At 36.9% G+C, this 27,623-nt stretch overlaps 2 protein-coding genes across 7 annotated transcripts in view; one reads left to right on the top strand and one right to left on the bottom strand.

Moving 5' to 3' along the window:
* Nucleotides 1-1,384, bottom strand: part of FRYL (FRY like transcription coactivator) — a 300,849-nt gene extending 299,465 nt beyond the window's left edge. Inside the window, exon 1 of the mRNA XM_067735911.1 lies at nt 1,363-1,384. The gene's annotated coding sequence lies outside the window, so the exon portion shown is untranslated. The remainder of the gene's footprint in view (nt 1-1,362) is intronic.
* OCIAD1 (OCIA domain containing 1) lies at nt 1,002-24,667 on the top strand. Of its 6 annotated transcripts, none has more exons than XM_067735924.1 (9): nt 1,002-1,135; nt 2,656-2,718; nt 3,137-3,217; nt 7,705-7,758; nt 14,282-14,329; nt 15,816-15,951; nt 16,848-17,023; nt 21,289-21,441; nt 24,147-24,667. In XM_067735924.1, exons 2-9 carry the CDS (start codon nt 2,661-2,663, stop codon nt 24,182-24,184), a joined length of 744 nt encoding a protein of 247 aa, XP_067592025.1. In that variant the 5' UTR covers nt 1,002-1,135; nt 2,656-2,660; the 3' UTR covers nt 24,185-24,667. The 6 variants fall into 6 exon arrangements, with proteins under 6 accessions (XP_067592025.1, XP_067592020.1, XP_067592026.1 ...); XM_067735919.1 differs by lacking the exon at nt 1,002-1,135 and adding an exon at nt 1,144-1,310; XM_067735925.1 differs by lacking the exon at nt 1,002-1,135 and adding an exon at nt 1,331-1,472.
* The last annotated feature ends 2,956 nt before the right edge of the window (nt 24,668-27,623 follow it).

A 27,623-nucleotide genomic window follows, 5' to 3' on the forward strand; every position in this document is an offset into this window, starting at 1 on the left:
CACAGGGAACTGTGAGTACAAAGGGCTGCAGGCTGCGTTTCTACAGTGAACACTAAAATAGAAGAAAGTGAGACTCAAGAGGACAGAGGCCAAGCCATGAAAGGGCCTGATATTCTGTGCATGATGGGAGCTATCAAAAGGCGCTAAGGAAGCAACCACAGGATTGGATTTGTGTTTCAGATCCATCACCATAGGCTGTCTCTCTGAAATATGTCTGTGGGAGAATAAATTTGAGGCAGTGAAAAAGATGCAATGAGGCTGGTGACAGTGGGGCTCAGTAAGAGGTAAAGATATCGGAGAGGTTTTTCGGAGTTAATCAAACAAATGGATAGGGCCGACTGTTCACTGTTGAATGACCAATAACTTTCAGTATCTGGCTCACAGCAGGCACTCAACAAATATTTGTAGAATGAATGAATGGTGGCTGAGTGCGACAGCACGGTCTGACCAACAGAAGCCCGCAGCCCCGCACTCAAATACAAACACTTCCATTAATAGAGAACATTGAGCGCTAAAGCCTAGTTTAGGTGTGTTGCTTTAATCCTAACAAACCTATGAGGTAGGTCGTATTTCCATTTTCCAGATGAGAAAAACCTGAGGCTCAGAGAGAGCGATAACGTACCATGCCTGAGGTTTCTAGAACTAGGAAGAAGCTAGGCTCAAAAGTCAGCCAGCCAGCCAAGTGCGCATGTTTAATAATTACTCGCTACTACTTAGCCTAGAGACTCAAATAAATGAACTACGTAAAGCCTAAAAGCAGAGAAAGCTAAGAAAAGTCGCTCTCAACAAGCGGTTAAAGGGGGCTGCCAGCCGGTCACTGGAAGATCAAGGCAGCCCGTCCCAACTGCCTAAAGCCAAGCCTCCCCGGTGCAGGAAGGGTATGGGGGGCGGGGACGGGGGCGGGGGGGCTCGGGTCCGCAGTGGGCGAACGCGTAGCCGCAGTGCAGCTCGTGAGCGCCGCCGGGAGGGGGGGAGGGTGGAGGAACAAACCGAAGAGGACGGCGAAGATTAACGCAGCTCTACGCAGATATTCCGAAGCTGTTCGCCTTTAGACTCCGCAAGGAGGTCTTGACGTCATTTCCTTCCGTAGGTCGCCAGTGCTTCCGGGTCGCGGTCATTTTGAGCCCGTATCTGGGTGAGTTCTAGGCGGTCGCGTTGTTGACCGCTCCCCACCCCCAACTCGGCTGCGGTCCTGCGCGTTTCCTGCACCCCCTTCCCTCCCCCTACCGACCCCTCTCGGGTCTCCTCTGGGCCTTCGGCCCCTGGTCGTCCGGGCTCGCCGCGCTGTGGCCCGCCGCTGTCGTCGGGAGGTGGGTGAGGTGACGCAGAAAGCCCCGTTCCGCCCCCCACCTACCCACTCACCACCTCTGCGCGGGCAGCCGCTCCCCTGCACCTTCCGCCATTTTCCCTCCTGCTAGGGTGGGCCGATCGCGATCCTTTGGGTCTCGGGCTCCTGGATGCCTGTGACCAGGGTTGGTGAGGGAGCGTGTCTAGGGGGTGTGGATGGGAGAAATTCATGGTGACGGATGTGCGTAGGTGTTGCAGGTGGGAGACGCGGTGGGCGGGGGATGGGGTGCAGGAATCGACGGTCTCTTAATGCGGTTTTTTTCTTTGGGATTAGGAGATTAAAATGATGTTGTGTGAAGGGGTCTTGTCAACCCTAGCAGTCTCTCTGTTGGGAGAAGTAAGAGGTTTCCATTGTTTTCTTTTACGTTTGTTCTAGGGTATAAGTAGTTTATTAAGCAGTCTCCATCCATCCATGAATTCATTTGCCCTTTCTGATCTTGTTTCTTAGCGAAGGGATTGGCATGTAGGCCCTCAGTGATGAGTTATTGAGTAAGTGAATTGTGGAGGGGCCGCAGTTGCTATTCTCATCGCGTATGACGTTTCCTGTTTTCATTTACATTGTTTTTAAGATGGGAGTAAACACGATCCTGTGTGAACATTCTGTAAAATGCGTAGCTATCTAATCTATTGGTCTCTTAAGGTCGGACGCATGGGTTAAAAATAATGATAAATAAAGTGTATGTTCTTGAAATGCTATGCATTTTTTATATCTTGTATATTTTTATAGGTGTCTGTTTGGGGAGGGAGGAAAGTTTAGAGGCTACAGAATGTGCTGTTAGCTTCCCACCGCAGGGAGAACGATATGACGTCTTTGTTATTTCATTTTTTTGTAGTACTGCTTTGTAGAGGGGGTTTCCTGATGATAATTGCATTTCTAAAAATGGAAGCCCAGAAAAGACTTGGGATTTTTCTTCCTCTTTTTGGAGAATTATCCTAATCATTGGGCGTATATTTCTGAGAGAATCCAAATATAGGATAATGTGAAATAAACCAGCCTCCAGAAGAAATATATGTCTTTTTAAAAAATTGATAACCTTTTATCTTAACTTGATATAATCAGTTGATAAATACTTACAAGACATCTTTTCTTTTTCAGTTACAGGACCTAGTGACTAGTTCTAAAATAGTTAATAGGTTTGTGACTTTTTTATTTAGGCAGCTTTTTAGGTACTTCAGATGTAGAAGTACTTAGTAAATATTTGTTGATTGGTTGTCACGTAGACTAGTAATTTTACGATGCTATACCTTGATTTACTTTGGCCAATCTCAGTCGTTTCTAATACTTAACAAGAAATGTTTTCCATGCAGGAAAGATGAATGGAAGGGCTGATTTTGGAGAGCCGAATGCAGAAGTTCCAAGACCAATTCCCCGTAACTATCAATTAAGTATTTACAATTAGAAGCACTTTTCGTGTAGAGAAATTTTCACTGCCTTGAATAACAGTAGCCACGGGGCTGGCTTCAAGGGTGTGTGACCTGTGCAGTTATACAGGGACCCATTAATGATCTACTGTGGCATCTTTAAATTCTTAATAATTTGAACAGAGGGTCCCAAATTTTGATTTTGCACTGGACCCAGCTCATTTTGTAGGCAGTCCGGACTACATAGCCAGTAGAACAATAGCACTAATTTTGTTTGAAGTCAAAATTTGTTAAAAGTTTACAAGCCACTTATTCCATTTCTTCATTAAAAAAAATGGTATACTTTGTTAATGTTTAGACTATGGTATTTTTAGACTTAGTTTTTCCATGGGTGTTTTAATGTTTGCCAATTTTCCTTGGTGAAAAGACATAGGGGCTGATTACATTCCAACAGAGGAAGAAAGAAGAGTCTTTGCAGAATGCAGTGATGAAAGCTTCTGGTTCAGATGTAAGTTAAATTTTCTAATCAACAAAATTTGACCTTTAGTACCTGAAATTATAATGATTTCACATAGAAAAAATGGGCAGACTTTTGGCATTAGTGTGATTATTGGTAAAAGGGTTTGATTAAGGAAATAGAGTTGAACACGTTTTATTTCTTTGTTTAAAATTTTTAAATTGAATTGTAGTTGATACATGATAATATGTTAGTTTCAAGTGTACTATGTAGTGGTTTGACATTTGCATATATCATGAAATGATCAGAATTGTGTGCATCTTAAAGTAATAATTTCTAGAACTGTTTCCAAGACCCTGAAGTATTTTTGTTGGTAATAGTAATAGCATTTACTGAGTGTACATGGGTTATATAAAAATAACCCAATAAGGTTTATTACTATTACCCTTACTTTACAGATGAAGAAATTGAGGTTTAGAGATGTTAAAGGAGTTATCTAGTGTTCCACAGCTGGTAAGCAGTCGTGTCTGGACTTGAAGCCAGGTCTGTCTGAAACAGGCTTATTATTTTAACTCTTAAACTTTTAACCATTATACGATAAAAACTGGTTAGTTTCTGTTTTATCGTTGTGAAATGGTATTACACTACCAGCTCTTGATTTCTAACTAGAGACCATATACATGAGGATTTTATTTTTTAAATACAAAGATGTTGAAAGCAACACAAAACATAATTTTCCTTTTGAATAGAACCCTGTTGTTGCTTCATGAGGTCACTGCAGTCCTTTCAGGTAAGAAGGTAATTCTAACAAAAAAGCAGGATGGAGGGGGTGACAAGGATCAGTCACCTGGTATTTATGCATATAGTGTGTAAGGTACTAGTATTTATGCATATAGTGTGTAAGGTACTGGTATTTATGCATACAGTGTGTCAGCCTGGTATTTATGCATACAGTGTGTAAGGTACTGTGCTTGGAAGTCTTCGTCCTAAAGTAGTTTTATGATGTAGTTGAGACAAAGCTAACTCATGAAACACTGAGAAAGATTAAGTGCATACAGCAATAGGAATTTTAAAAAGAGATCAATTAATTGGAATCGATTTAGCTAAAAAAAAGCCTTTGTTAAACAAATGAGACTTAACAACTAATAGGACTTCAGGCAAATGAAGAATGGTGGAGGAGCATTTAGATGAAAGGGATAGTTAGCAAAGGCAGAGTCTACAATAACTTGATCTCTACTAGAGCCTTGAGGCTGAACGGATTGGAGCAGAGCTCCTTTGTCGGGGGTAGAAAATAAACATAATAGCAAGGAGTTAAAAGTTTGATTCATTATATATTGTAGGTTCTTAGGCCAAGGGGATGATATGTAAATTTTTAAAGGAACATTAGTTAGCAGTGTGCAGAATGGGTTAGAAGGATGAAAAGGAGTACAACTAGTTGTATCTGCCCAAACATAAAGATAATGAAAGAATCTACATAAAAGGCTTAGTTTAATGTGTATTGTATGTAACAGTAGTTCTCCACCTCTGGAATTGCTGAGAAGGTGTATGAATTCATATTTGTTTCATGCATCTTTTATTTTGTGAATATTTCATACATGTGTGCTACTGGTTTCCGAATGAGACAGTGTAGTGACTTATAAGGGCATAGACTCTGAGGCCTGACTCTCTGGATTCAAATTATAGCTCCATCACATATTAGCTGTGAGATTTTGGAGAAGTTCTTGATGTCTGTATGCCTCAGTTTCCTTATCTGTTAAATGGGGATAATATTAACCTATCTCATGGGATTAATTAATTCAATTTAACTTATTATAAGTGTTAAGCTATTAAATGGATGTTAGTGCTTTTGTGATCAATGGAGTAAAAGTTTCAATTGAAAACAATTATGAGTTTAGAGAAGCATTTTGCTAGTGTAAGAGAAGAGTTAAAGGAATTTTAGGGGTCCTTGTGTTGGATATGAGTGGAGCCATGGTCATAATATAAAGTAGCATTTGGTCAGCAGTGTTATTGATTTGCCTAAAGAAACATTATTTAATAGACTCTGGAATGGGAGTCATTGTACAGTGGAAAAGGCCACTGACTTGGGAGTTAGAAGACTTGGATTTTGATCTAAGCTCTACCACAAACTAACCATCTGTGTTGCTTTGAGCAAGTGACTTGTTTTTTCTGGATATCAGTTTACTCTGATTAGGATGAAGACTAGATAATCTCTGAAGTCTCTTTGAATTTTGCCATTCTCTTTTTCTGTGACAGAATATATGAGTTGGAAAGAGACCTTAGTTCTAATCCATTACCCTTTATAACATGAAGTTAAGAGATTTATGCAAAGACATAGTGGTGAATGGCAGAACTAGTACTTGAATCTCCTTAACCAGACTATTACTCTTTGCATTGTGCCATCTTGACCTAAGAAGTGAAATGGGGAAAATATTGTCCATTGTAGAGATGGCCAACGAACTCATTGCCTTTTACCTTTATATGATTCTTCAGTTCTTCATGTTGCAGTCCTTGAACCAGGCTGAAGGAGAAAAATGATTGCAAATTGTACTGATGCTATAATTTTAAAAGATTATCCTTTGAAAAACCTTAATTAATGGTATATGAAGGCATTTTAACCAACTTACATTAGATCATTCTTCTAGCAAAGGTAAAATCTGTTAGTATGTAATAGAGCAGGGATTTAAACCTTAGGGTTTCTGCGAATTGTGTCTGATGGCAAAGCTAATGCCCTGTTCTCGAGTTATGGATTTTAATCGTGAATATTAATAATTCAAATGCTTAATGATTTTGGTTCTTAAATTGCCCATGTACAGTCTAGACCAGGGATGAGCAAACTATGGCCCAAGGGCCAAATCTGTTTGTGTATGGCTATGAGCTAAGAATGGTTTTTACATTTTTAAATATTGAAAAAAATCAAAAGAAGATTTCATTACATGTGAAATTCCTATTTTTGCATCCATAAGTAAAGTTTTATTGGAACACAGCTGTGTTCATTTGTTTATGGATTGTCTCAGTGCTTTTGCTTTAAAATGAGTAGTTGGGACAAAGACTGTGTGGCCGACAAAACCTAAAATATTTACCACGTGGCTCTTTACAGAGCATTTCCCAACCCCTAGTCTGAAACTGCACTCTCCAGTGTGGCAGCCACATGTAGCTATTTCAGTTTAATACAATTTACAACAGAAGGGATACAAAGGAAAATCAGCAAAGGGAAAGGAGTGTGGGTGAAATCCAGAGGAGACCAGGCACAAGCTTCTAAGAGTCCTCTCCCAGTGGTGTCATACAGAAAGAACGTGCTAAATTTCTCCAGTTGCATGTTGTAGTAACACATGTGAAGTGTTACCTACCAAGGATTCTCATTAGAGACTTGGCACCCACGGTTTTTATCGGGGTCTCGCCACATGGGCACCCTCGGCCTAGCAGGTAACAAAATTCCAGACTTCCAGAAGGAAAGGAAGTGTTCAGTATGAACTGTACTTGTACAAGCAGTTTGGACAGAGTGAGCCACTTATCATTCAGGTAAAGATTTATATCAGTTTACCAGTTAAGCTCCCAAATATAAGCTAAGGACCAACCTTGAAAGCAGGCCTTTGTAAGGAAAGCAGTTTTAGAGCTGTTACGTTAAATCTTTCCTGCACACTACCTGACTGGAAAACACAGATATAGACTGCACTCATCGTCAAAGAAAATTCTGTTGGGCACTGTGGGTGTAGAAGACTGATTTCTTAAATTATGAGCCCCTTTGAGATTATGATGAGAGCTTTGGATTTTTCACTCTGGGTTAATATGCATATATATGTCATATTTTCATTTAGTTTCACAGATTTCACTGGTTTAGGAGAAAGAGCATTAGTATTTAAAATATATGCTTTCTAATTCTTGCCCCAATCACCATATGATTTTGGGCAAATAATATGTCTTGTGTATCGGTTCACTCAGTGTAATAAAACTTGAGATCTAGTATCAGACATAATTCTTTGGAATCTGGAATCTGTCATTGAAGTGGCTGTGTGGCCTTGAGCAAATTACTTAACATCTCTAAGCTTCAGTTTCCTTATCTGTAATAATAGTAATAATAATAATAATAATACCCATTTTATAGAGATGTGGTAAAAATTAATGATAATGTACCAAAAGCACTTAGCATGGTACATGGAATTGAGCAGTTTGTAATATGCCTCTTGCTTCCCTCATCATTAATTCTTTCCCCTGTTAACTCCGGAAGTAACTTTTGGTCACTATTTCTATGTTGTTTTAATTGATGGTATTAGTGAATGGCTTTTTTAGATCCTAAATCTGGGTGGCTCTTAAATTATACTGTTTAATAATTTGTCATATTTTCTTAAATTTAAAATATGTTTTATATTTCCCTGAGTATATACAGTACAGCTTTGAAAAGTGGAGAAATCTCTTAAAGATCTTAATTTTGCAACATAACTTCGTAACTGGTTTTACTGATATACATTTATCTATCCTAATGAACTCAGACAAAATCTTTTCCTTTTGTTGGTGTTGACAAACTTTTTTTCCCCTTATAGCTGTACCTTTGGCTGCAACAAGTATGTTGATTACTCAAGGATTGATTAGTAAAGGTAAATATTTTAAACTTTGATTTTGTTTAGCACTTTGGATACCATCGTGTTTTTATGTGTTATTTTCCTGATCTTTAGATAAAGGACATATGGTAATGTATCATATTAAAAATTATCACTAAAAAATTACTACAACATCAGAAGAGTTGTCTCCATGAACCCAGACTCACATATCAAATTTGAGGATTTGATGTCCATTAACTGTAGCACTGTAGCAACATTAACACTATAAGCAAGAAAGTAACTAAAAGCCAGTGGTAGTTTACAGGAAGGCAGAGAGACAAACCTGGTCTAGGTAGACCATCCATACAACTTATCACCTAGGAGCTTATAAGAAATGCAGATTCATGGGCCCCATCTCCGACCTGTTGAATCAGAGTCTTTGAGTTAGAGCTCCAGCTGATTCTTGTGTACCAGTTTAAAGACTAGGAGTTCCGTAGCTCCCTCAACCAGCTTTGTCTTATAATAATGGGGGGAGTGAGGGTCCGTCCTTGTCCAAAATTCTATTGGTTTAAATAGTGAAGTTGAGTTTGGGTATTAAATGTATCAGTCTCTACATCTTTAAATTTAGTAGTCTAAGCAGTAGAAATATTCATTACATTTATTTTGTAATAAATAAGTTACAAATTTATGGGAATTAGAAGGTATTCCAGAAAAGGATGGTTACCTTAGGATGGCCTTTATATATTCTAGAAAACTGTTCTTTAAATTAACTAGCTCCTCCTAAAATGTTACTAAGATAGGAAGTTTTAGCATTTTCATATTAGCAGTATGAAGTACTTAGAGAGTAGTATTGACACAACTAGTTGAGAAAAAGTAGTTTTGGAGGGAAATAGAAGGATTTTTTGAGGTAAAATTTTGTTTTTGTTTGGAGAATTCCCAAAGAACCTCATTACAATGTGCTACCATGACAGGAATTTTAAAAAGGCAAACAAATCAAGATATATAGTCTTATTTGTAATATACTCTTACTTGTCTTTTAGGACTAGCTTGTTTTATAGACTAGAATTGTTTCTATAGTGTGAAACAGACATTTTATTACTTTTGTTTAAAAAAAGTTCTTTTCTTTTAAAAAAAGATTACTTTTTTTTTTTAAAATTTTTTTGACTGCGTCGGGTCTTCGTTGCTGCATGCGGCTTTCTCTAGCTGCGGCGAGCGGGGGCTACTCTTCGTTGTGGTGCACCGGCCTCTCGTTGCTGTGGCTTCTTTTGTTGCAGAACATGGGCTCTAGACGTGCGGGCTCAGTAGTTGTGGCACGTGGGCTTCAGTAGTGTGGCTCACGGGCTCTAGAGCGCGGGTTCAGTAGTTGTGGCACACGGGCTTAGTTGCTCTACAGCTTGTGGGATCTTCCCGGACCAGGGCTCGAACCTGTGTCCCCTGCATTGGCAGGCGGATTCTTAACCACTGTGCCACCAGGGGAGTCCCTAGTCACATTACTTTTAAGGAAAAACTTAGGACTGGAGAAATTATAGTGTCTGTTATTGTACTGCCCATTTTATTTATCTTAGTCTTGTCAGTCATTAATGATTGGAGCTAGACCTGGGGGCGGGGGTGGATTATACAAAAGAAATTAAGAGCTGCTAGTGATTCATGTGAGGAAACAATGTGAATGCAATGTTGAAGCAAATGGAGAATATAATTTAAATATTTAATAAGCTTCTAAGTTTTGCGGTAGAGACTCCAAGAGCTGTAGGTTTTCAAAGAAGATCTCTGCAGAGGTACTGTAATGAAGGAAAATTTCTTGAAAGAAGTGGGTTTTGAAGATGGGCAGGATTTAGATTAAAAGAGATGGAAAAATATCTCAGGAAGGAGGGACCTGGTTATCAGAAGAATAAGCATGACTATTTGGGTGGGCAGTCAGGAGACTGACATGGCTAGAGTGGCAGAGTCACGCAGGGAGGAATGAAAACGTATAGCTAAGGTAGAACCAGGAGAAATGGTAATTTTGAAAAGGTTACAAAGAAGAGAAAATTTTGGAACTTTGGGGATTACATAGAGTAGGAGACTTTGGACAGCTTGAAGGTAAGGCAGAAGCAGTAAAAATTGGAAGGGTCAGATTGTACCTACTCACTTAGATCTTATATCTTCAACAATAAAATCATACCATTGCTGGGTTTTTTCCCTAGTTTGGGAATGCCTTGCTCCTACATGTAGCTAGTTATACACATAACCAATCCAGAGAAATTCCCTTTTTCTAGTTACACACACATCTTTTTTTTTTTTTTTTGAGTACATCTTTATTGGAGTATAACTGCTTCACATGAATCCTCCTGAAAATATCAGGACCTAGTACTGAGGTGACAGATTATTCTGTCAACAGCCAAAATCCTCTTGGACTCCTAGTCACCATCTGGTGATTATTTGACTTGACATCAATGGTGATCTCTGCCTCTGATTTCATTTGCAAAAGTCATGCCATGAACAACAACAGTGATAAACATCTTTCTCTGTAATTGTTCATAGTGGCTGAGCCTGGAGCCTTTCAGTGGAATTTATAATCCATTTTTTGGGAGGGATAAACTGTTGAAAATGACTTAACCTGATGTGTGGAATAACATTTTCTATACAGCGTGTCACATGTTACCTTTATATTTTTATTAGGGTTGTTTTGTTGTTGGGGTGTTGATACTTTGAGTAAAAACACAGAAAAGAATATTGAGTCATATGTCACTCATGTAACTATCTCCCAGAATTAAGGGCTTTCAGTATTGTTGAAACTGTACTGGGTTCTTGTGTTTTGGGGGGTGAGGTGTTTTAATTAAGAAGTCAATCTCAAAAAAAAAATAAAATTGAGAGAGACTTTAGAAAAGGAGTTCAGAATCCACCAAAACAATTTGCATTTAATCAAAACGCCTAACATTTTGTGTATGATTTTATCTACAGGGTCATACTCTACATAGTCTTAGCTATTCCCACTCTACTCATTCCTTTTCTGTCAAAACATTTAAACATGCTCAGGTCATTTCTAACTTGACAACATAAAAAAGAAAAATTTTCTTTTATATCCCTTTACAGTTGCTCCTGCATTTGAAGCCAGACTTCATGAATGAGCACTTCACTTTTTAAAAAAATTTTATTTATTTTATTTATTTATTTTTGGCTGTGTTGGGTCTTCGTTGCTGCGTGCGGGCTTTCTCTAGTTGCGGCGAGCGGGGGCTACTCTTCATTGCGGTGCACGGGCTTCTCATTGCAGTGGCTTCTCGTTGCGGAGCACGGGCTCTAGGGCTTGCGGGCTCTAGAGCGCAGGCTCAGTGTGACACATGGCCTTAGTTGCTCCAAGGCATGTGGGATCTTCCCGGACTAGGGATTGAACCCACGTCCCCTGCATTGGCAGGCAGATTCTTAACCACTGTGCCACCAGGGAAGTCCTGAGCACTTCACTTTTTATTTCTTTCAGCCCACTGCAGTCTGTGTCATAGATTGTGCATATAGTCTGACATGTACTAAAACTCTTACCAGTACAACCTCTTTGTTGCTTAAATTCAATGGATAGTTTTTGTTCTTGACCATTATACAATTTTAACCAATCCTTAAAATGTTCTCTTCCCATGGCTTCCATTACAGCACATTCTTCTGGTTTTTCTCCTGTCTCAGGCAACTTCTCCATTTTTTTCACATGTTTTTTGAGTGTCTGATAAGCACTATACACTGTTTTTGGTATATAGCACTAAAAGACAAAAACCCACGACCTCTTGGTACTTACATTGTAGTCTGGGTTTTCTTCCTTCACTTGTGTTGTTCTTCAGAGTTTTACTTTGCCTTTGAGTTTTTAGTCTATTTAGTATCCAGCAATAATATGGGCTTCGGTGACCATTTATTGCTCTAAATCCCCATCATTATCTCTAACCTAGATAATCTGCTCCAGAATCATATTCTGCATATCTCCACATGGATGGCCCTCCTACAGGCTCCTCAGATTGAACTCAAGTTCAATCCCAAACTGAATTCACTTCTCCATAAATTAATTCCTCCATTTTCCCTATGTCTGAATGGCAATACTCTCCATCCAGGAAACTGAGACATTATTTTTCATTTCTATCCTTTACCTGCTTTGTCCAACGAATGTCCATTCTCTAGTATAGCTCTTAAATATTTCTGTAAACTGTCTCCATCTGCACTCCCGTTGTAGTTAATGCAACCATTTGTTGCCAAGAGTATTACATTAGTTTCAATAAATGTATTTGCCTCCATCCTTGCTACTTCCCTTTAGAATATGGGCTGTCTCTGGCACCTGACAGGGCATAGTGCACCTAGTAGACACTCACATACAGGAATACCTCATTTTATTGAGCTTCACAGATACTGTATTTTTTTACAAATTGAAGGTTTGTGACAACTTTCATTGAGCAAGTCTTATCGACACCATTTTTCCAAGAGCATCTGTTCACTTCTGTGTCTCTGTGTCACATTTTGGTAAATCTTGCAACATTTCAAACTTTTTCATTATATTTGTCATGGTGATCTGTAATCAGTGACCTTTGATGTTACTATTGCAAAAAGATTACAGCTTGTTGAAGGCTTAGATGATGGTTAGCGTTTATAAACACAAAGTATTTTTTAATTAAGGTATGTACATTGTTTTAGAGACAGTGCTATTGCACATTAAATAGTACAGTGTAAACATAAATTTTATATGCACTGGGAAACCCAAAAATTTATGTGATTGCTGTATTGTAATATTTGCTTTATTGCAGTGGTTCTGGGACTCAACCTGCAATATCTTCGACTTACGTCTGTATTTCAGTGGATGAATAGCAACCATCACACCATATTCTTTTTGTCCTCATTCACTCTCTAGACTGTAAACTCTGAGGGTAAAGAGAGTGTCTTGTTTACTGTTATATTCCTGCTTCCTAGGGTGTAGTGCCTGTGTGTTGTAAGTGGTCTGTAGCTATTTGGTGACAGAATAAAGGAACGACTTTTTTGTATAAATGTAGATATTGTTACCATCCTCCCTTTTCTTCTCATCATCTCCGTTCATTTATACAATGAAGGAACTGAGGCTAACAGCATAAATCTGTTGTCTATTTTTATATAAAATTAAATCATAAAATTATATATACATGATGACAATCTTTTGTGTACCTTCTTTCAACATGGTGAGATTCATCCAGTAGTATGCTAAAACTGGCTTGTACCAGCTCCAGAGAGCTGATTATTAAAATTTCAGGAACTTGGCAAGCGAATTTTTAAACCATTGCTAGCTTGAAATTGGTCATGGGGCAGGTATTTCATCACAGAAATCGACTAACATTACAAATCAGGGCCTTTTATTTGGAGAGCTGGTTTACCAGCACATCACTGGATTCATCCACATTGTTGCATGTAGTTGTAAATTATATATTCTCATTGCATACAGTTTTCTGCTGTGTGAATATGTCATAGCAGTTTATCCATCCTTTTGTATGTTGATTGATAGTGTAGTTTCTAGTTTTGATACATATTTCCCTCATACAGATATGTGGTTGACCCAGCACTATATTTTGAAGACTAATTTTTGTTCACTGCAGTGCAGTGTTACCTCTGTCATAAATCAAGTGACTCTGTGTGTGGGTCTGTTTCTAGACTCTTCTGATTTTGATTAGTTTATCTGTTCTTGTACTTATAACACACTGCCTTAATTACTATAGTTTTATCATAGATATTGGTATCTGGTGGTAGTCAGTTCTCCGTTACGTTCTTCAATATTGCCTTGGTTTTTCTTGACCCTTTGTGTTTCCACATGAATTTTATAATAAGCTTTTCAATTTGGGGAAACACTTTCTTTGATTTTAATTGGGATTGTATTGAATTTATAGGTGAGTTTGTGGAGAATTACCATCTTTACAATATTTAATCTTTCAGTTCATGAACATGGTGTGTTTCTCCATTTACTTAGCTTTCATTTCTCTCAGTAAATTTTGTAGTTTTCAAGATCTTTCATGTTTTTCATTAGATTTGTTCCTGGGGCTTTGATGTTTTTTGGTGCTATAATAAATTGTAGTTTTTAAAATATTGGGGGTTTTGTTTGTTCCCGGTATATAGCGGATTTTTTCATTTTTGTTTTTATTTTATTTTGTATATTAACCTTGTATCAAGTGATCTTGCTAAATTCACCTATTCTAATAGATTAGTCTTTTGATTTCTTCATATTTCTCTTGATGTTGAATTCTCTTTTAAATAGCTTCAGACTTCTTTGGTGTTATGGAAAGAGCTAATGTTATCAGATGTTTAAAGATCATCTGCACTGATCTTTCCTTGTATCTTTGTGGGTTGCTCAAAGCTGCTGAGAAATAGATACATCTTACTTTATACTGCACTGCTAAACTTATTGCTACTTTTGTCTCACATTATGAAAGACCAGATAATGACTAGCAGAAGTAGTTAATTTGTATTTTTTAACCATAATTTCTGTGCCATTCTCTTATATACTCTTAGCATAAACTTGGCATAAAGCTTTTCTTTTACCTCAGTAAAAGATAAAACATCTTAATTATGTAAATGGAACAGTGTTACTCAGAAATATTTACTGTTTTATCTTTAGGAATCCTTTCAAGTCATCCCAAATATGGTTCCATCCCTAAACTTATATGTAAGTATGAACAATACTAGTTCTCTTAGCTTTTCTACCTAAGTAAAATAACTAGCTTTTATCAAATGTTTTGTGTTACTAATAACAGTTATTTGGTTATTTGTTTTGACAAATCATTTTTTTTTGATATCAAGTATTCTTTTATTTGTAATGTATTTTTTTTTTTTACATCTTTATTGGAGTATAACAAATCATTTTGTTTAAGCTTTTCATCAAATGGACTACTTGGGCATTTTATTGTTAGAATTAAAAATCATGAGCTACTTGAAAGAGGCTTTTTTCCTCTTTTTATAATGCAATAGAACTATTTTAAATTATTTTGTTAAATAATTATATCTTTATTATATTAAAGATATAATAATTTAAATTATATAATTAAAGATATAAAATTTGAAAGTAAGTTCTCTTGGTCTGTGAGGAAGGAAAGTTGTCCAGCTATTCTGATTAATCAAAATAAAGTGTATTTTAAAATAAAGCATAATTTTTAAAAACCTCTTTAATTTACAATCAGTAAATAAACATAACTTACATTTATAAGCATAGCTTCTTTACATTTTATAATATGGTTGATAGAAGAGATACTAAATTGCCCTGAAAAAGAGTACCTGAGACTTTCTATGAATCTTTCCAGGGTAGTCTCTATTAAATAAAGATGCAACAATAGCCATATTTAGGTACACTTCATAATATATTATTTTAAGGCATTTGTTGCACCTGATTTAAAAAATAATCTTATGAAATTAGCTGGGCAAATGGTGTGATTCCCATTTTATAAGGAATGAAATGGCCTAAATCCTTGTGACCAGGCTAGAACTGTATTGTTTTGATTCTTCATTCCATTATACTGTTACCACATTTTTCCTATCTGTATTAATAAAGTAATTAGTAAAGTAGAATTTATCTTACAGCAGCTTTATTTTAACTTATTTTATTTTGTGAAAGTGAATTATATCTACCGAATCTTTTTGTGAACTCTGAATGTGATTTAATATGGTACTTTTTCCATTATTTCAGGAAATCCCAGTTTTTCCACACCAAAGACATATTTAGAACCATATATTTTTAAAATTTATTTATTTATTTATTTATTTATTTTTGGCTGTGTTGGGTCTTCGTTTCTGTGCAAGGGCTTTCTCTAGTTGCGGCAAGTGGGGGCCACTCTTCATCGTGGTGCACGGGCCTCTTACTATCATGGCCTCTCTTGTTGCAGAGCACAGGCTCCAGACACGCAGGCTCAGTAGTTGTGGCGTACGGGCTCCAGACGCGCAGGCTCAGTAGTGTGGTGCACGGGCCTAGTTGCTCTATGGCATGTGGGATCCTCCCAGACCAGGGCTCGAACCCGTGGCCCCTGCATTGGCAGGCAGATTGTCAACCACTGCACCACTAGGGAAGCCCAAGAACCACATTTTTTAAAATGTTCTTTTAGAAAAGGTTTTTGTCTAAAGAGGCATATTGAGTTACACTTTTTGTTTATTTTTACTAAAAGTTGCTTGCATCATGGGATACTTTGCTGGAAAACTTTCCTATGTGAAAACTTGCCAAGAGAAGTTCAAGAATCTTGAGAATTCCCCTCTTGGAGAGGCTTTACGATCAGGACAGACACGACGATCTTCACCAACTGGGTAGGCCATTCAGATCTTATTAAAGGTTTTTCATTTTAGATAAAAAATTATAACTAGATATTGCCGTAATTGAGGGCATGAAACATGGCCTAACTGAAGGAACATTTGAAACTTGTCATTTTGCTGCAAGCTAAAGCTAATTTTGTTTTCAAAAGTAGAACAAGATTTGTTTACTTTTGTTTTAAGTATAGAGTTGCATTCTACTGCGAGTTCATGTCCCAGAATGAGAGATTTTAATTTGTCAAACACGTTTGGTTACTATATTTGACTTTTTTTTTGAATTCCCAAATATTATCAATCCCATCTCTTAACAGATTTCAGCTTTGTAATCCTTCTGTTGTTTACAATTGTAGGGAAATTGTGTAAGTATAGATAAATGAATCTGTCTGTCTTGATAGGTAGGTAAATAAATAATAAGGTGGTTAAGTAGATTTGGTAGATTGTCCTATCATAAATGGCAAGCAGCATAAGTCCCATGAAAGCTAGTATTACTTACATCTACTTCAGCAAAATAGTGTTTATATGGACTGCTACCTGTGGAAGTAACTTCCCAATTAATGTGGGAAATGGACATATTTTCTGATCTGAAGTACTTTTTCTTTCCAAGAACTTTAAACACATTACAATGATGTCTAAAGCCTAATAATTAGAAAATTGGATATATATCTTCTCTTCTCTATAGTAAGAGTGACAATTTTTAAGTTGTTTAAGTGGATCAGAAGATATTTTTAATGTTTTTGTGGCAGAAACAGACTTTATTTTACTGTTTTAAATAACTATGTTAAAATTATATGATTCCTTTAGAAAATGACTAGTTCTCATACCTTAACACACTTCTTTAAATAAGGTATAGACAATAACCCGTGTTTTTTATACAGTATGATTTTCTTTTACAGGTACTATTCTCAGAAGCCAAAATATGACTCAAACGTGAGTGGTCATTCATCTTTTGTGACATCCCCAGAAGCAGACAACATAGAAAGAGAGGTGCTTCCTCGTTATGAGCCAATTCCATTCAGTGCTTCTATGAATGAATCTACTCCCACTGGTATTACTGATCATATTGCCCAAGGTAGAAACTTCTCTTGAAATGAATTTCAGCATTTTATGGTCCAACGTATGTATAAACTTTATTTGACGACCTTTTCTGCTGGATATCACCTATATGTTCCACCATCAGCCTAAACTCAGCATGTTTGTTTGCTCTGTTGTTCATTTGAATTCATTCTCCCTTCACTTAACATTTTTTGAGGTCTAATAGGTATCAGGCACTCTGCTAGGTATGGAAATAAAGATGAATAAGACCTAGTTCTTGGCCCTGAGAAACTCTTTGTCTGCTAGAACATATAGAAATATAAGAATAAATTATTAATATGTTCCATTAATTGAAAATACTAACCGTGTTTAGTGAAATAGCAAAGAAGAAATGATAAACTGTGCCACAGAGAGGCTTTAAAAATGTTACACTTGGTAGTGTGGTCTTAAAGGCCACTTTAGCTTCTTTGTAATATGAGAAAAATAATAATTACCTGCTTTACAGAACTGTTGTCAAGTGAGAAAATCCATGTGAAAGTGCTTTGTGAAGTTTGTGTAAATACTAGTTTTGAAGATCACATAATGTTAAGTGAAACCTTTGGATTAAGGCCTGGATATGAATTACTGACATTTGCTAGCTATTGTAACTCTAGGCAAGTAACTTGTAATTTGTGATCCCTGCCGTTTCTTAATCTCTTGAATGGAGATGATAATACCCTTAAAGAACTTTGGGAGTGAGATGAAATACAGAAATCAGAAGTAATGCCTGGAAAGTAGTAGGCTCTCAACAAATGTTTGCTAGCTTGCTTGCTTTCTTGCTTCCTTCCTTGCTTGCTTTCTTCAGTCTAATTTGCAGTGAAAGATGAATTAAAAACAGAAAACACAAGTTTACAGTTCCTTACCTAAAATCCAAAATGCTTTTTAAAAAACCAGGTTTTTAAATAATTAAATTAGTGATAAAAATCTGACCTGAGGGCTTCCCTGGTGGCGCAGTGGTTGGGAGTCCGCCTGCCGATGCGGGGGACACGGGTTCGTGCCCCGGTCTGGGAGGATCCCACATGCCGCGGAGCAGCTGGGCCCGTGAGCCATGGCCGCTGGGCCTGCGCGTCCGGAGCCTGTGCTCCGCAACGGGAGAGGCCACAACAGTGAGAGGCCCGCGTACTGCAAAAATAAATAAATAAAAATTAAAAAAAAAAAAAAAAAAAATCTGACCTGAACTCATTTTAAGCCCTGACCTAAACTGATATAACTCTATTGATAATGTTTATTTATCTTAGTACAATTTTTTTCTAGATTTTGTTGTAGAAATACTGTGTTTGCTTATTCATTGCTACTTCAATGGACATTAAGTAATAAGGGATATATATGGTAATGTTTTTCTAAAATCTGAGAAACTCTGAATTTTGAAGTATTTCTGACCCTGAGGGTTTGGAGAAGGGATTGTCGACCTCATAGAGTATTTGAAAACGTGTGCTTTGAAATAAGTACAATCAGCCAGTAACTAGGGGGAATAAACAAGGTTAAAGGAACATTTGGGTCTTCGTTTCTTTTGTTGAAGACAGGAGAGATTTGATTCTATATGTAGGTTAAAAGGAGGGAGGGGATATAGTGGAAAGAGAGGCATTGGTTATAGGTCAAATAAGGTTCCAAATGATGTGGAAAGTGTTCTAGGTAGGTCAGGGTATAAAGTAGCCATTAGCTATAAGAGGCTGTTTAATTAAAATCAAATCAAATTGAAAATTCATCAGTTCCTCAGTTGCTTTGGCAGCATTTCAATTGCTCAGTAGCCGTATGTGCTAATGGCTACTGTGTTGGACTGTGCAGATATAGATATAGAATATTCTCATCATTATAGAAAATTGTATTGGACAGTGCTGCTTTTAGAGCAAGAGTCCAGGTTGGTGAGGGGGGTATTAACTGAAGAGACAGGAGAGAATGGAAGTTAAGAAAATTAGAGATTCTTAAGTGGATGAAAGTTGTTGATAGTCTCTTAATCCTCAACTAACTTTTTTTTTTTCCTGAATGGTTGGAAACAAAGACATCTGATTAGTCAGAAAGGGAAGGAGGTAGGCAGCTTAGGAAGAATGGTTAAAGACATTATTTTATCTCCAGAGTCAGCTGTCCTTGTCCCTCACTGCATCTCCCGTTTCCCCAGTCTCCCAAGTTCAAATCCATTCTACTTCTATTCTAGCCAGGCACCAACTCTTTCCTTGCTATGTCTTGCATCCTTCCTTGCATTTCCATTAGAAAATTTCATTCCACATTACATAATTTCTTTGCCAAATGAAAACAGACAAAAAGGCCTTTGGTATCTGCCCACAGACTACAGCAAGGCCCAAATTCTAATATATTTTAAGTCCTTCACTGCAGCCATCCATCCATCCATGCTCTGCTACTCTGACCCCCCCTTGTTTAACTCAAGATTGCCGCTCTTAGTTCCCCACATGGGCCCACAGTGGCCTCCTTTGCTTTGCCCCAGCTGCAGTCCTCCCTTAACCAGGACATCCTCGTTTTTTGTTTGTCCTGTTTGTCCTCTGCTTTCTCTTACCAGGAATTGAAAGAGTTATTAATCTTTCAAAGCAGAAAGCATTCTTTCATAGTTGCTATGAGACTGTAGGTAGTGTGTTACAGTTAGATTTAAATCAACACTTTTTTACATTTTCCTGTTCCTTCCAGCTCTTTACAGTAAATCATGCTCCCTACACAATGCAAGATATTTTCATTTGGCTTTTATAAGTGGAAAAAATTCTCCCTAATCTTCTATCTAATTTATGTTTTCATTATTTGTCACAGAATTTCAGAACAATGAAATATGTTTCTTTTTGGTAAGGAAAAGTATTAGACCTGGAAGGAACTTTAGTGATAGATCATCTAGTTCAAACTTCCATATTTCACAATTGAGAAAATGAAGACTCAAAGAAGTTTAGTGATTTGCCCAAGGACATTCATTAAATGTCGGCAGAGTGGGAATGAGAACCTAGAATTCCTCACTACTAATCTAGTATATACTGTTCCCTTCAGAATTTAAAAAATATCATTTATGGTGAAGGGAAATGAGTTAAATAATTACTTATTACTAATGAAATGCAAAGTGCTTTTAAACCCGGTATACAGTTTTAATACTTTTCTTTTTTAGCAAGAAAAATATGGTTTTCAACCATGCTATATAATATTAGAACTAATTAGAAATTTAAATCCTCTCTGCTTTGTATCAGTGCAAGTGTATTTTGTAGTAAAAGATTGTAGTTGAATGCATTCAGTGTATAGTTATGTTGCTTTGAAAATTGTGATTATTCACTGGGATCTTACCATTGAGTTGCACAATAGTACCACTTACAAAAAATTCATATGGTTATATTATTAAAATTATAGGCACAATTTCTGTCTCATTAAAAACCTCTGAAAAATATTACTTTTGGAGTGGTCTGTTAGATTTTGTAAGTTAAGTAGTTCACTGAATGTTATGTTAGCATTAGTTAATTTCTTTAAAAATGTTTATATGGCCTCCCTTGCTGACTGTCTATTTTATAAACTATGTTCAATATTTGGTCCTGTCAACCAGTATTAAGAATAACCATTTCCTTATTTTTATATCAGTGTTTGGCTCTTTGATAATACATAATCATACTTTGATTTTCTTTGGGAGAGAGAAAGAATAAATGCTGGTTCTCCAGGTAAAAGTTGCCACTTTTTTCTGCCTCAGTATTGCATCCATTAGACCTGAATATGAAAATGATGTATACTCTGATTAAAGGCTATGTAATATTTTCAATAGCTATTTTCAAGTGTTTTTATTTAAATATAAAGAGGGTAAGGTAAATATCTTTTTAATAACTGGAGTTGTTTGCATATATGGACTCTGGATACAGGAACATTTAACTATGGAAATATTACTAAATAAAATCTATACTATGTCAAGTTTTGTTCAGTTGTCACTAGTAGAAAGTATTTCTCTTTACTTATATAAGCTGTATGAATAACTTCCCAGTTTAGAACACTGGCATTTTAATGAGTGAATTGTGCTGGTTTATATTATATCCATTCTTCTTCTGGCCATGGTTAGTTTTAAATTTTTTTTATATTTTAAATTTTAGAAATAACAGCTTCAAAGTATAAGAGGAAATAGATTTCAGTTTTATAATTACCTTGGGGAAAATACAGTACCTTTGGAATGCTGGTAATAATTTGATCCTTTGTTTTACTTTATTTTTTTTGTAAGTAAGGAGCATATTTGTAAAATTTAGCTGCTTTTGGATTTATTCCATCCTTTTATCACCATTTATTAACTGTTTGTTGTTTTAGGACCTGATCCCAACATTGAAGAAAGTCCTAAAAGAAAAAATATAACATATGAGGAATTAAGGAATAAGAACAGAGAGTCATATGAAGTTACTTTAACACATAAGACTGACCCCTCAGTCAGGCCTATGCAGGAAAGAATGCCAAAAAAAGAAGGTATGATAGTCTAGTCTGAATCACTTTACGCTTTAGGATTGGAAACTGCAGCATTAGTTAAAAACTTTAATTATACTAACGTGTGATTTAATGCCTCAAGCAATTAACCAAAATAACATTTTTTTTTTTTTAGAGAATAGCTACTTACCAGTTATTAGGTCTTCCTTTTTTCAAGTGTTCCAAAGGCCATTTTGTGTTAGAAAATAATGAAGTCCAAATAGTAGTATAACTTAAGACGGTAAGACTAGTTTTGTAATACAGTGTAGGAATTATACAAACATTTGACTATTTTCCCTTATGAGAAGCCACCCTGGGAACTGATATCATTTTTCAAATGATGCATCTATTGCATAAAACCAGACCTGGTGACCTAGTGGCTGTAATGCCACTTGTGGCAGAACCACAGAGTCCTGATTGAGTAATGAAATGATTTTCTTATATCATATCTGTGAAGTCAAGATAGAGTTATATGCCTTACAAACCAGCTTTTAGGGCATTTCCAAAAAATGAGTTTGACTTTTTTTAACAGTACTTTTACTCTATAATTAATTAATATATACAGATTTTTTAAATGACAGTTTCTTTTAAGTCCTTTTTGAACAGCTGTGCATTACCCAAAGTAAATTTTCTGATACCAAAAACGTACCGCTAACAGAAGAGGTCATTTTTGAATAGGGGTTTGAAGCTGTTTCAATATAGAATTTTATGATGTCTTTCTTGAGGAATTTTAGAAGATATGTCATTGTTTAAAGGTTTTCTATTTACTACTTTAAAAATCAAAGGAGGGAATAGGTCCCTGGTACCTTCTTGAGACAGTATGCCACAGAGGATGCAAAAATAAATAAAAATCCTTAGTATTTTTTATTATGATCGTTCCTTTAGAGCCAGTTTTATTTCTGATTGTTAGTAGTTGTTTCATTTAGAAATCTGTTTTATAACAGTGATCCACCTCTGTCATGTTATTGTTGTTTTTTACACCTTTAAAATAGATTTGTAATCAATGATATTTGTTAATGTTTGTCATAAAAAATTTAATGTAGGGCTTCCCTGGTGGCGCAGTGGTTGAGAGTCCGCCTGCCGATGCAGGGGACACGGGTTCGTGCCCCAGTCCGGGAAGATCCCACATGCCGCGGAGCGGCTGGGCCCGTGGGCCATGGCCGCTGGGCCTGCGCGTCCAGAGCCTGTGCTCCGCAGCGGGAGAGGCCACAACAGTGAGAGGCCCGCGTACCGCAAGAAAAAAAAAAAAAATTAATGTAAACCTTATGCATTCAGTGGTCATTACTCTGTAATATGTAAAGACTTACCAGTACTCTGTTCTGCTAATTAATTTGAGGATTTAGACTGTAAGCTCCATGAGGGCAGGCAGTTAGTTTTCTCATTTTTGTAACCATTTCTATTGTATGTCAAGACTAAGAAAAGGGAATATTGTAGATGTGTGGCATTCGTTGAATTTGGACATTTGTGGTTTTGGCTGTGAACAGTCTTAAAGTTCTGTTACGTGACACAGGAAAGTGAAAGAATTTTTTTCTTTGTAAAAAGAAAGTTGATTTTTTTTTTGGCACTTTATATAATTTAAAGAAAAAACAGTTATGAAACACTTTGTGATTTTTCTAGGATGTTCTGTTTTAGAATCTAGACAAATTTGACAGTACAATGTAGATTCACTATGTCAGAAAGTGTCACTTAAAAGTTATCAGTTTATGTGGATTATATTTATTGGTATTTACCTAATTAGAAATTATGGCAGAAATTTTAAATACCTAAGCACATTTTCAATTAGCTGTCAGAGCAGTGATGTCACTACACATCATGTAGCTTCATGAGAATTCTGCCAGAAGCTCTGCCTTATACACATGAGGGAAGGAAAGCAAGGGGAAAAGGCAGAATATGAGGGGAAAGTTTATATAACGTCTTGGTATAATAACGAAATACTTTTGACTTCATAGACTTACTGAAAGAGTCTTGGGGAAGGGGTCCCTAGTTATATTTTGATAACTGCTTCTTCACATTGTTATGAATACTTCTGAAGAGGTATAATTCACAGGTGAAGGCTATGTAGAAGAGAAGCTAAAAGTAAGAGTAGAAAAGACAGAAAAACATGTTTGAAAATATAATTTCTTATAAAATACAAGAATATTGGAGAGCATTTCCTTCTTGTACTGGTATTTCAGCTCCTAGGAGAGATTAAATTAATCAAATCTGACCATTTCTATTACTATATTTTTGTGAAGAACAACATTCAAATGTTTATCATTGTTGTTACTTTTCATTTGCTGGTAACTTTTTTGTATGTGCTATAATGTATATACCACACTCACTTAGGCGGTAAAGTTGTAAAGGCATCCAGGCTTTGGACCTAAACATAACTGTGTCCAAACTTCGGTTCTACCTGTTTGATTAAGCTTGTACCTTGGGCAAGTTACTAATCTGTTTTCCTTAGAATGGGGATTGTGTTTTCTTTATAAGGTTGTTATGCAGATCTAATACTTATGTAAAGGTCTTGATACAGTGCATTAGAATTTATGTCTAACCTCCAGTTCACAAAAGTCTAGCCAGCCCCCTTTTATAATTACAGTTTGACTCTCATGTGCATTTTTTCAAATCAGAGAGAAACATAACTTTAAATCATAATAATAGCAAACATAAAATAGTGCCTTTTACTTATTACTATTTGGAATCATCAATTATTTGTGCTTTTTTCCTAGTCAAAGTAAACAAATATGGAGATACTTGGGATGAGTGAAAAATTGCATCATTGGACCTACTGAAGGAGTTTCAATATCCAGCTTCATCTAGGTGGTCATGAACATCTGCATGCTTTGAGCTTAGCAGCAGTCTTCATAAACACATTTAAAACTAGAACCTGGGTTTTTGTGGTTTGGCTTATGAAGATGATGTCTTAAAAACTTACATTTTAGTGTTCATATTGTGTGAATGTATTCATTTGGGGGAACTCTTTGAATGATGGTAGTATACCATGATTGTACACAGTTTGTGAAATTGTATTAACAGGGCAAGGATGCTCTGTTATAAAACTATCCAGAGAGTGTAATGCTCTAGAATCACTGTATCTGGAAATAAATGAAATCTGCATGTTGAATGGGGGGGGCGAGCAAACATAATTTTAAGTGTTAAACTTTACATCAGAAATTATTAAAAAGCCTTACTCCAGTGTTTGCTGTATTCTCTTTATGGTAAATAAAATATAAAGGAACATGCGTCTTCATTGATTTTATGGTTTTATTGTTTGCAGTCTTATTTAAGTACAATTATAAGTAAATGGTGTTTTGTAGGGATAGGAAATCGTCATCTGAATATTTAATGATGATATGATGAATGTGACTCAGGTAAAGCAGAATACAGTGAATAGCTCAATGCCTTAAAAAAGCAATGTTTGAAAAATTTGCAAATTCCAGGGGAATAAAAATTTGGTGTACTTTCTTCATTATTAACCTAATATTTCTGGTTCAGGTGAATGGAAAATGAAATTGTGGTCTCATCTAAATTATACTTACTCGTATTACATTTCTACCAGAAACATAGTGTTTCAGTTAGTTACTGCTGCAAATCATCCCCAAACTTTGTGGCCTAAAACAACAATCATTTATTTTCTCCGTTTTTCTATGCATCAGGAATTAAGGAAGGATTCAGCTGAGTGGTTTCACGCTGGGTCTCTTAGGTTTGCAGTCAGATGTTGGATGGAGTGGAAACAGCAGGGAGCTAGCCTGGGGCTGGCCAGGGCTTTTAGTTTCAGGACCTCGTTGTGTCTCTCCTTGGGTGAGTATGGGCTCCGTGCTCAGGGCCATTAGACTGTTTACATGACCACTTAGGGCTCTAGTGTGAGTCCAGCAAGCATGTCAAAAGCTGTTGCCTGTTGTTTATGACCTTCCCTCAGAAGTCACGTGGTATCATTTTTTCATAAGCCTGCCAGAGGGTGGGAGCGTAGACTCCCCACCTAGTCACATTTTTAAAAGAACACATGGGATGGAAGATGCTGAGCTATCATTTCAGTCGCCCATTTGACCACAGTAATTCATACCATTCCCACATGAAAAATAAACTCATACTTTTCCCAGGTCCTCCATTATGACAGCTGAAAGCCTAGGAGCTCATCATCTAATCAGGTCCAGGTATAGATGAGGTACTTGGGTAAAGATCCTTTCGTACCATTCCTCTCAGTCTGAAGACTTATGAACTTAGAAATAATCTTCCCTCTTTGCCCCAAATTCCTATTAGGAATAACATCGCTTCTCTAGACTTTCCCATTTTAAAAGGAGGGTGGGGAGAATGAGAGGCATACACCAGTCAGTTGTCTATTAACAGTTAAGTTTATTAACTTGTTGCTTTGACTAGGATTTAGGCATAACCCTCAGGGTTTATTCTCCATGGCTCTTTGTCCTGTCCTGAGTCATCCTTTCCCACAAATCACATGTTTGCCACTGAGTAGTGTTCTCAGCCTGCCTCCTGCCCATAGGAATTAGAGATCCCAAGGTCTCTTTCTACTATCCCTATCCAAGCTGATAGAAGTTTTTAAACCTATGGAGTTGTTACGTCCATTCAGTTACACAAAAGCCCTCCATAAATCTATTGGAAACAGTCTCTTCTATGTTGGACTCCCTGTGAGGCTAATGAACAACATCCCTAAGATTCCTGAAAGCCTTGGGCAGGGTCTACAAAGTCAGGCCTTCAAGACTTGTAAAGACCATTTGCATCTGAAATGTCCTGAGGCACTGTCATCTTTCTCAGGTCTGAAACAAATCTTAGGGCCCGGCTCTGGATTTGATATTTGCCTGAAAGCCATTTCTGAATATGAGAACCCTTTCCTGGCTTAAAAGACTTCTGAGGCTTTATATTTTCTCCAAATCACATTTGAGAATGGAGTAATTTGTTCCTTATGGTATGTTTCTCCTCTCTCATTTTACTTTAGACAGCTAGAAAAAGCCAGGTGGTACCCTCAGCACTGCCCAGAAATCATAGCTGGATCAAGTTTATAAGGTACATTTTTTATTTTCCATTTTACCACAGGTGACAGTTTTGCTGAACTCTACTGCACAATCAAGGTCTCTTAGCTTCCAATGATGTTTTCCTTTCTTTCCTCTAATCCCTCCTTGACAGCCTCCTGGGAAGCTCTTCAGGCTTCTTTAACACCCTCATCCAGGCCTTTCAGGTTTTCACTAACAACCTTCTCAGGGTCCTGCCAGTATCCATCTGCCACTTGTTCCCCAAACCAATGCCACATGTTTTAGGTTTTTGTTAGGGCAACTCCCCACTTCCAGCCACCCAGTTTCTGTATTAGAGTTTGATAGAAAAGTAGAGTTGCTCTGAATGATAAAGAGCAAGGGATTTATTATAGAGAGAAGATTTTAGTCAACTGTGGAACTGATGGATCAGTCCGCAGGCTATTGCCTCTGCAACTAGTATCAGGCATGTAATGGTCATGATAAAGACCTAAGTGGAAACAGAGGTCTCTTTAGGCCTAAATTTGGAACCGGCACACCTTTTCTGCCTCATTTTGCCTAAAGCAAGTCATATGGACAAGCCCAAGGCCAAGAGATAGGTAAGTGTGCCCCACTCACAGTAGGAAAGAAATGCAAAATTACACGACAAAAACTATGCATATAAGGAGAGGTAAAGAATTGGGCCAGTAATACAATCTACAAGGGCAACAGAAGTAACAAATGCTGCCCCTAAATTCTAAAGGCATTTAGCTTGTATCTATCTCACACAGACATTGCATTACATTACATTGTATTGTATCTATTTATTTACATATCTTACCTCCAGCACTTACCTCTTTGAAAGCAGGGACTACCTTATGTATGTATGTATGTATGTATCCCTATTTCTTCTAACACGTTGCCTTGCATATTGTAGGTCCTGAAAAATATTTGTGGAATTATTGAATGAAGCCATTTCTGGGCTTCCAAATCATAAGGTCTTTGGTGACAGCCCTGATTCTCAAAACCTTGTTCAGGGAGCTTCCTTTTTGATATGTTTCCCCACCATCCTTAACTTCTACCTCCCAGGTCCCTCCTCTTTTGTCACCTTCCCATTTCCACCCTCATTCTTGCCCCACCCACATCTAGAGATGAGAGAATCTCTCTAATAAACCAAACGACTAAGGTTTATATTTTGTCATAAATTCTTCAAGACAGTCCTTCAGGCAACAAAGATTGTTTGCA

Source organism: Pseudorca crassidens, chromosome 4, assembly GCF_039906515.1.
Source record: "Pseudorca crassidens isolate mPseCra1 chromosome 4, mPseCra1.hap1, whole genome shotgun sequence".
Taxonomy (NCBI): Eukaryota; Metazoa; Chordata; class Mammalia; order Artiodactyla; family Delphinidae; genus Pseudorca; species Pseudorca crassidens.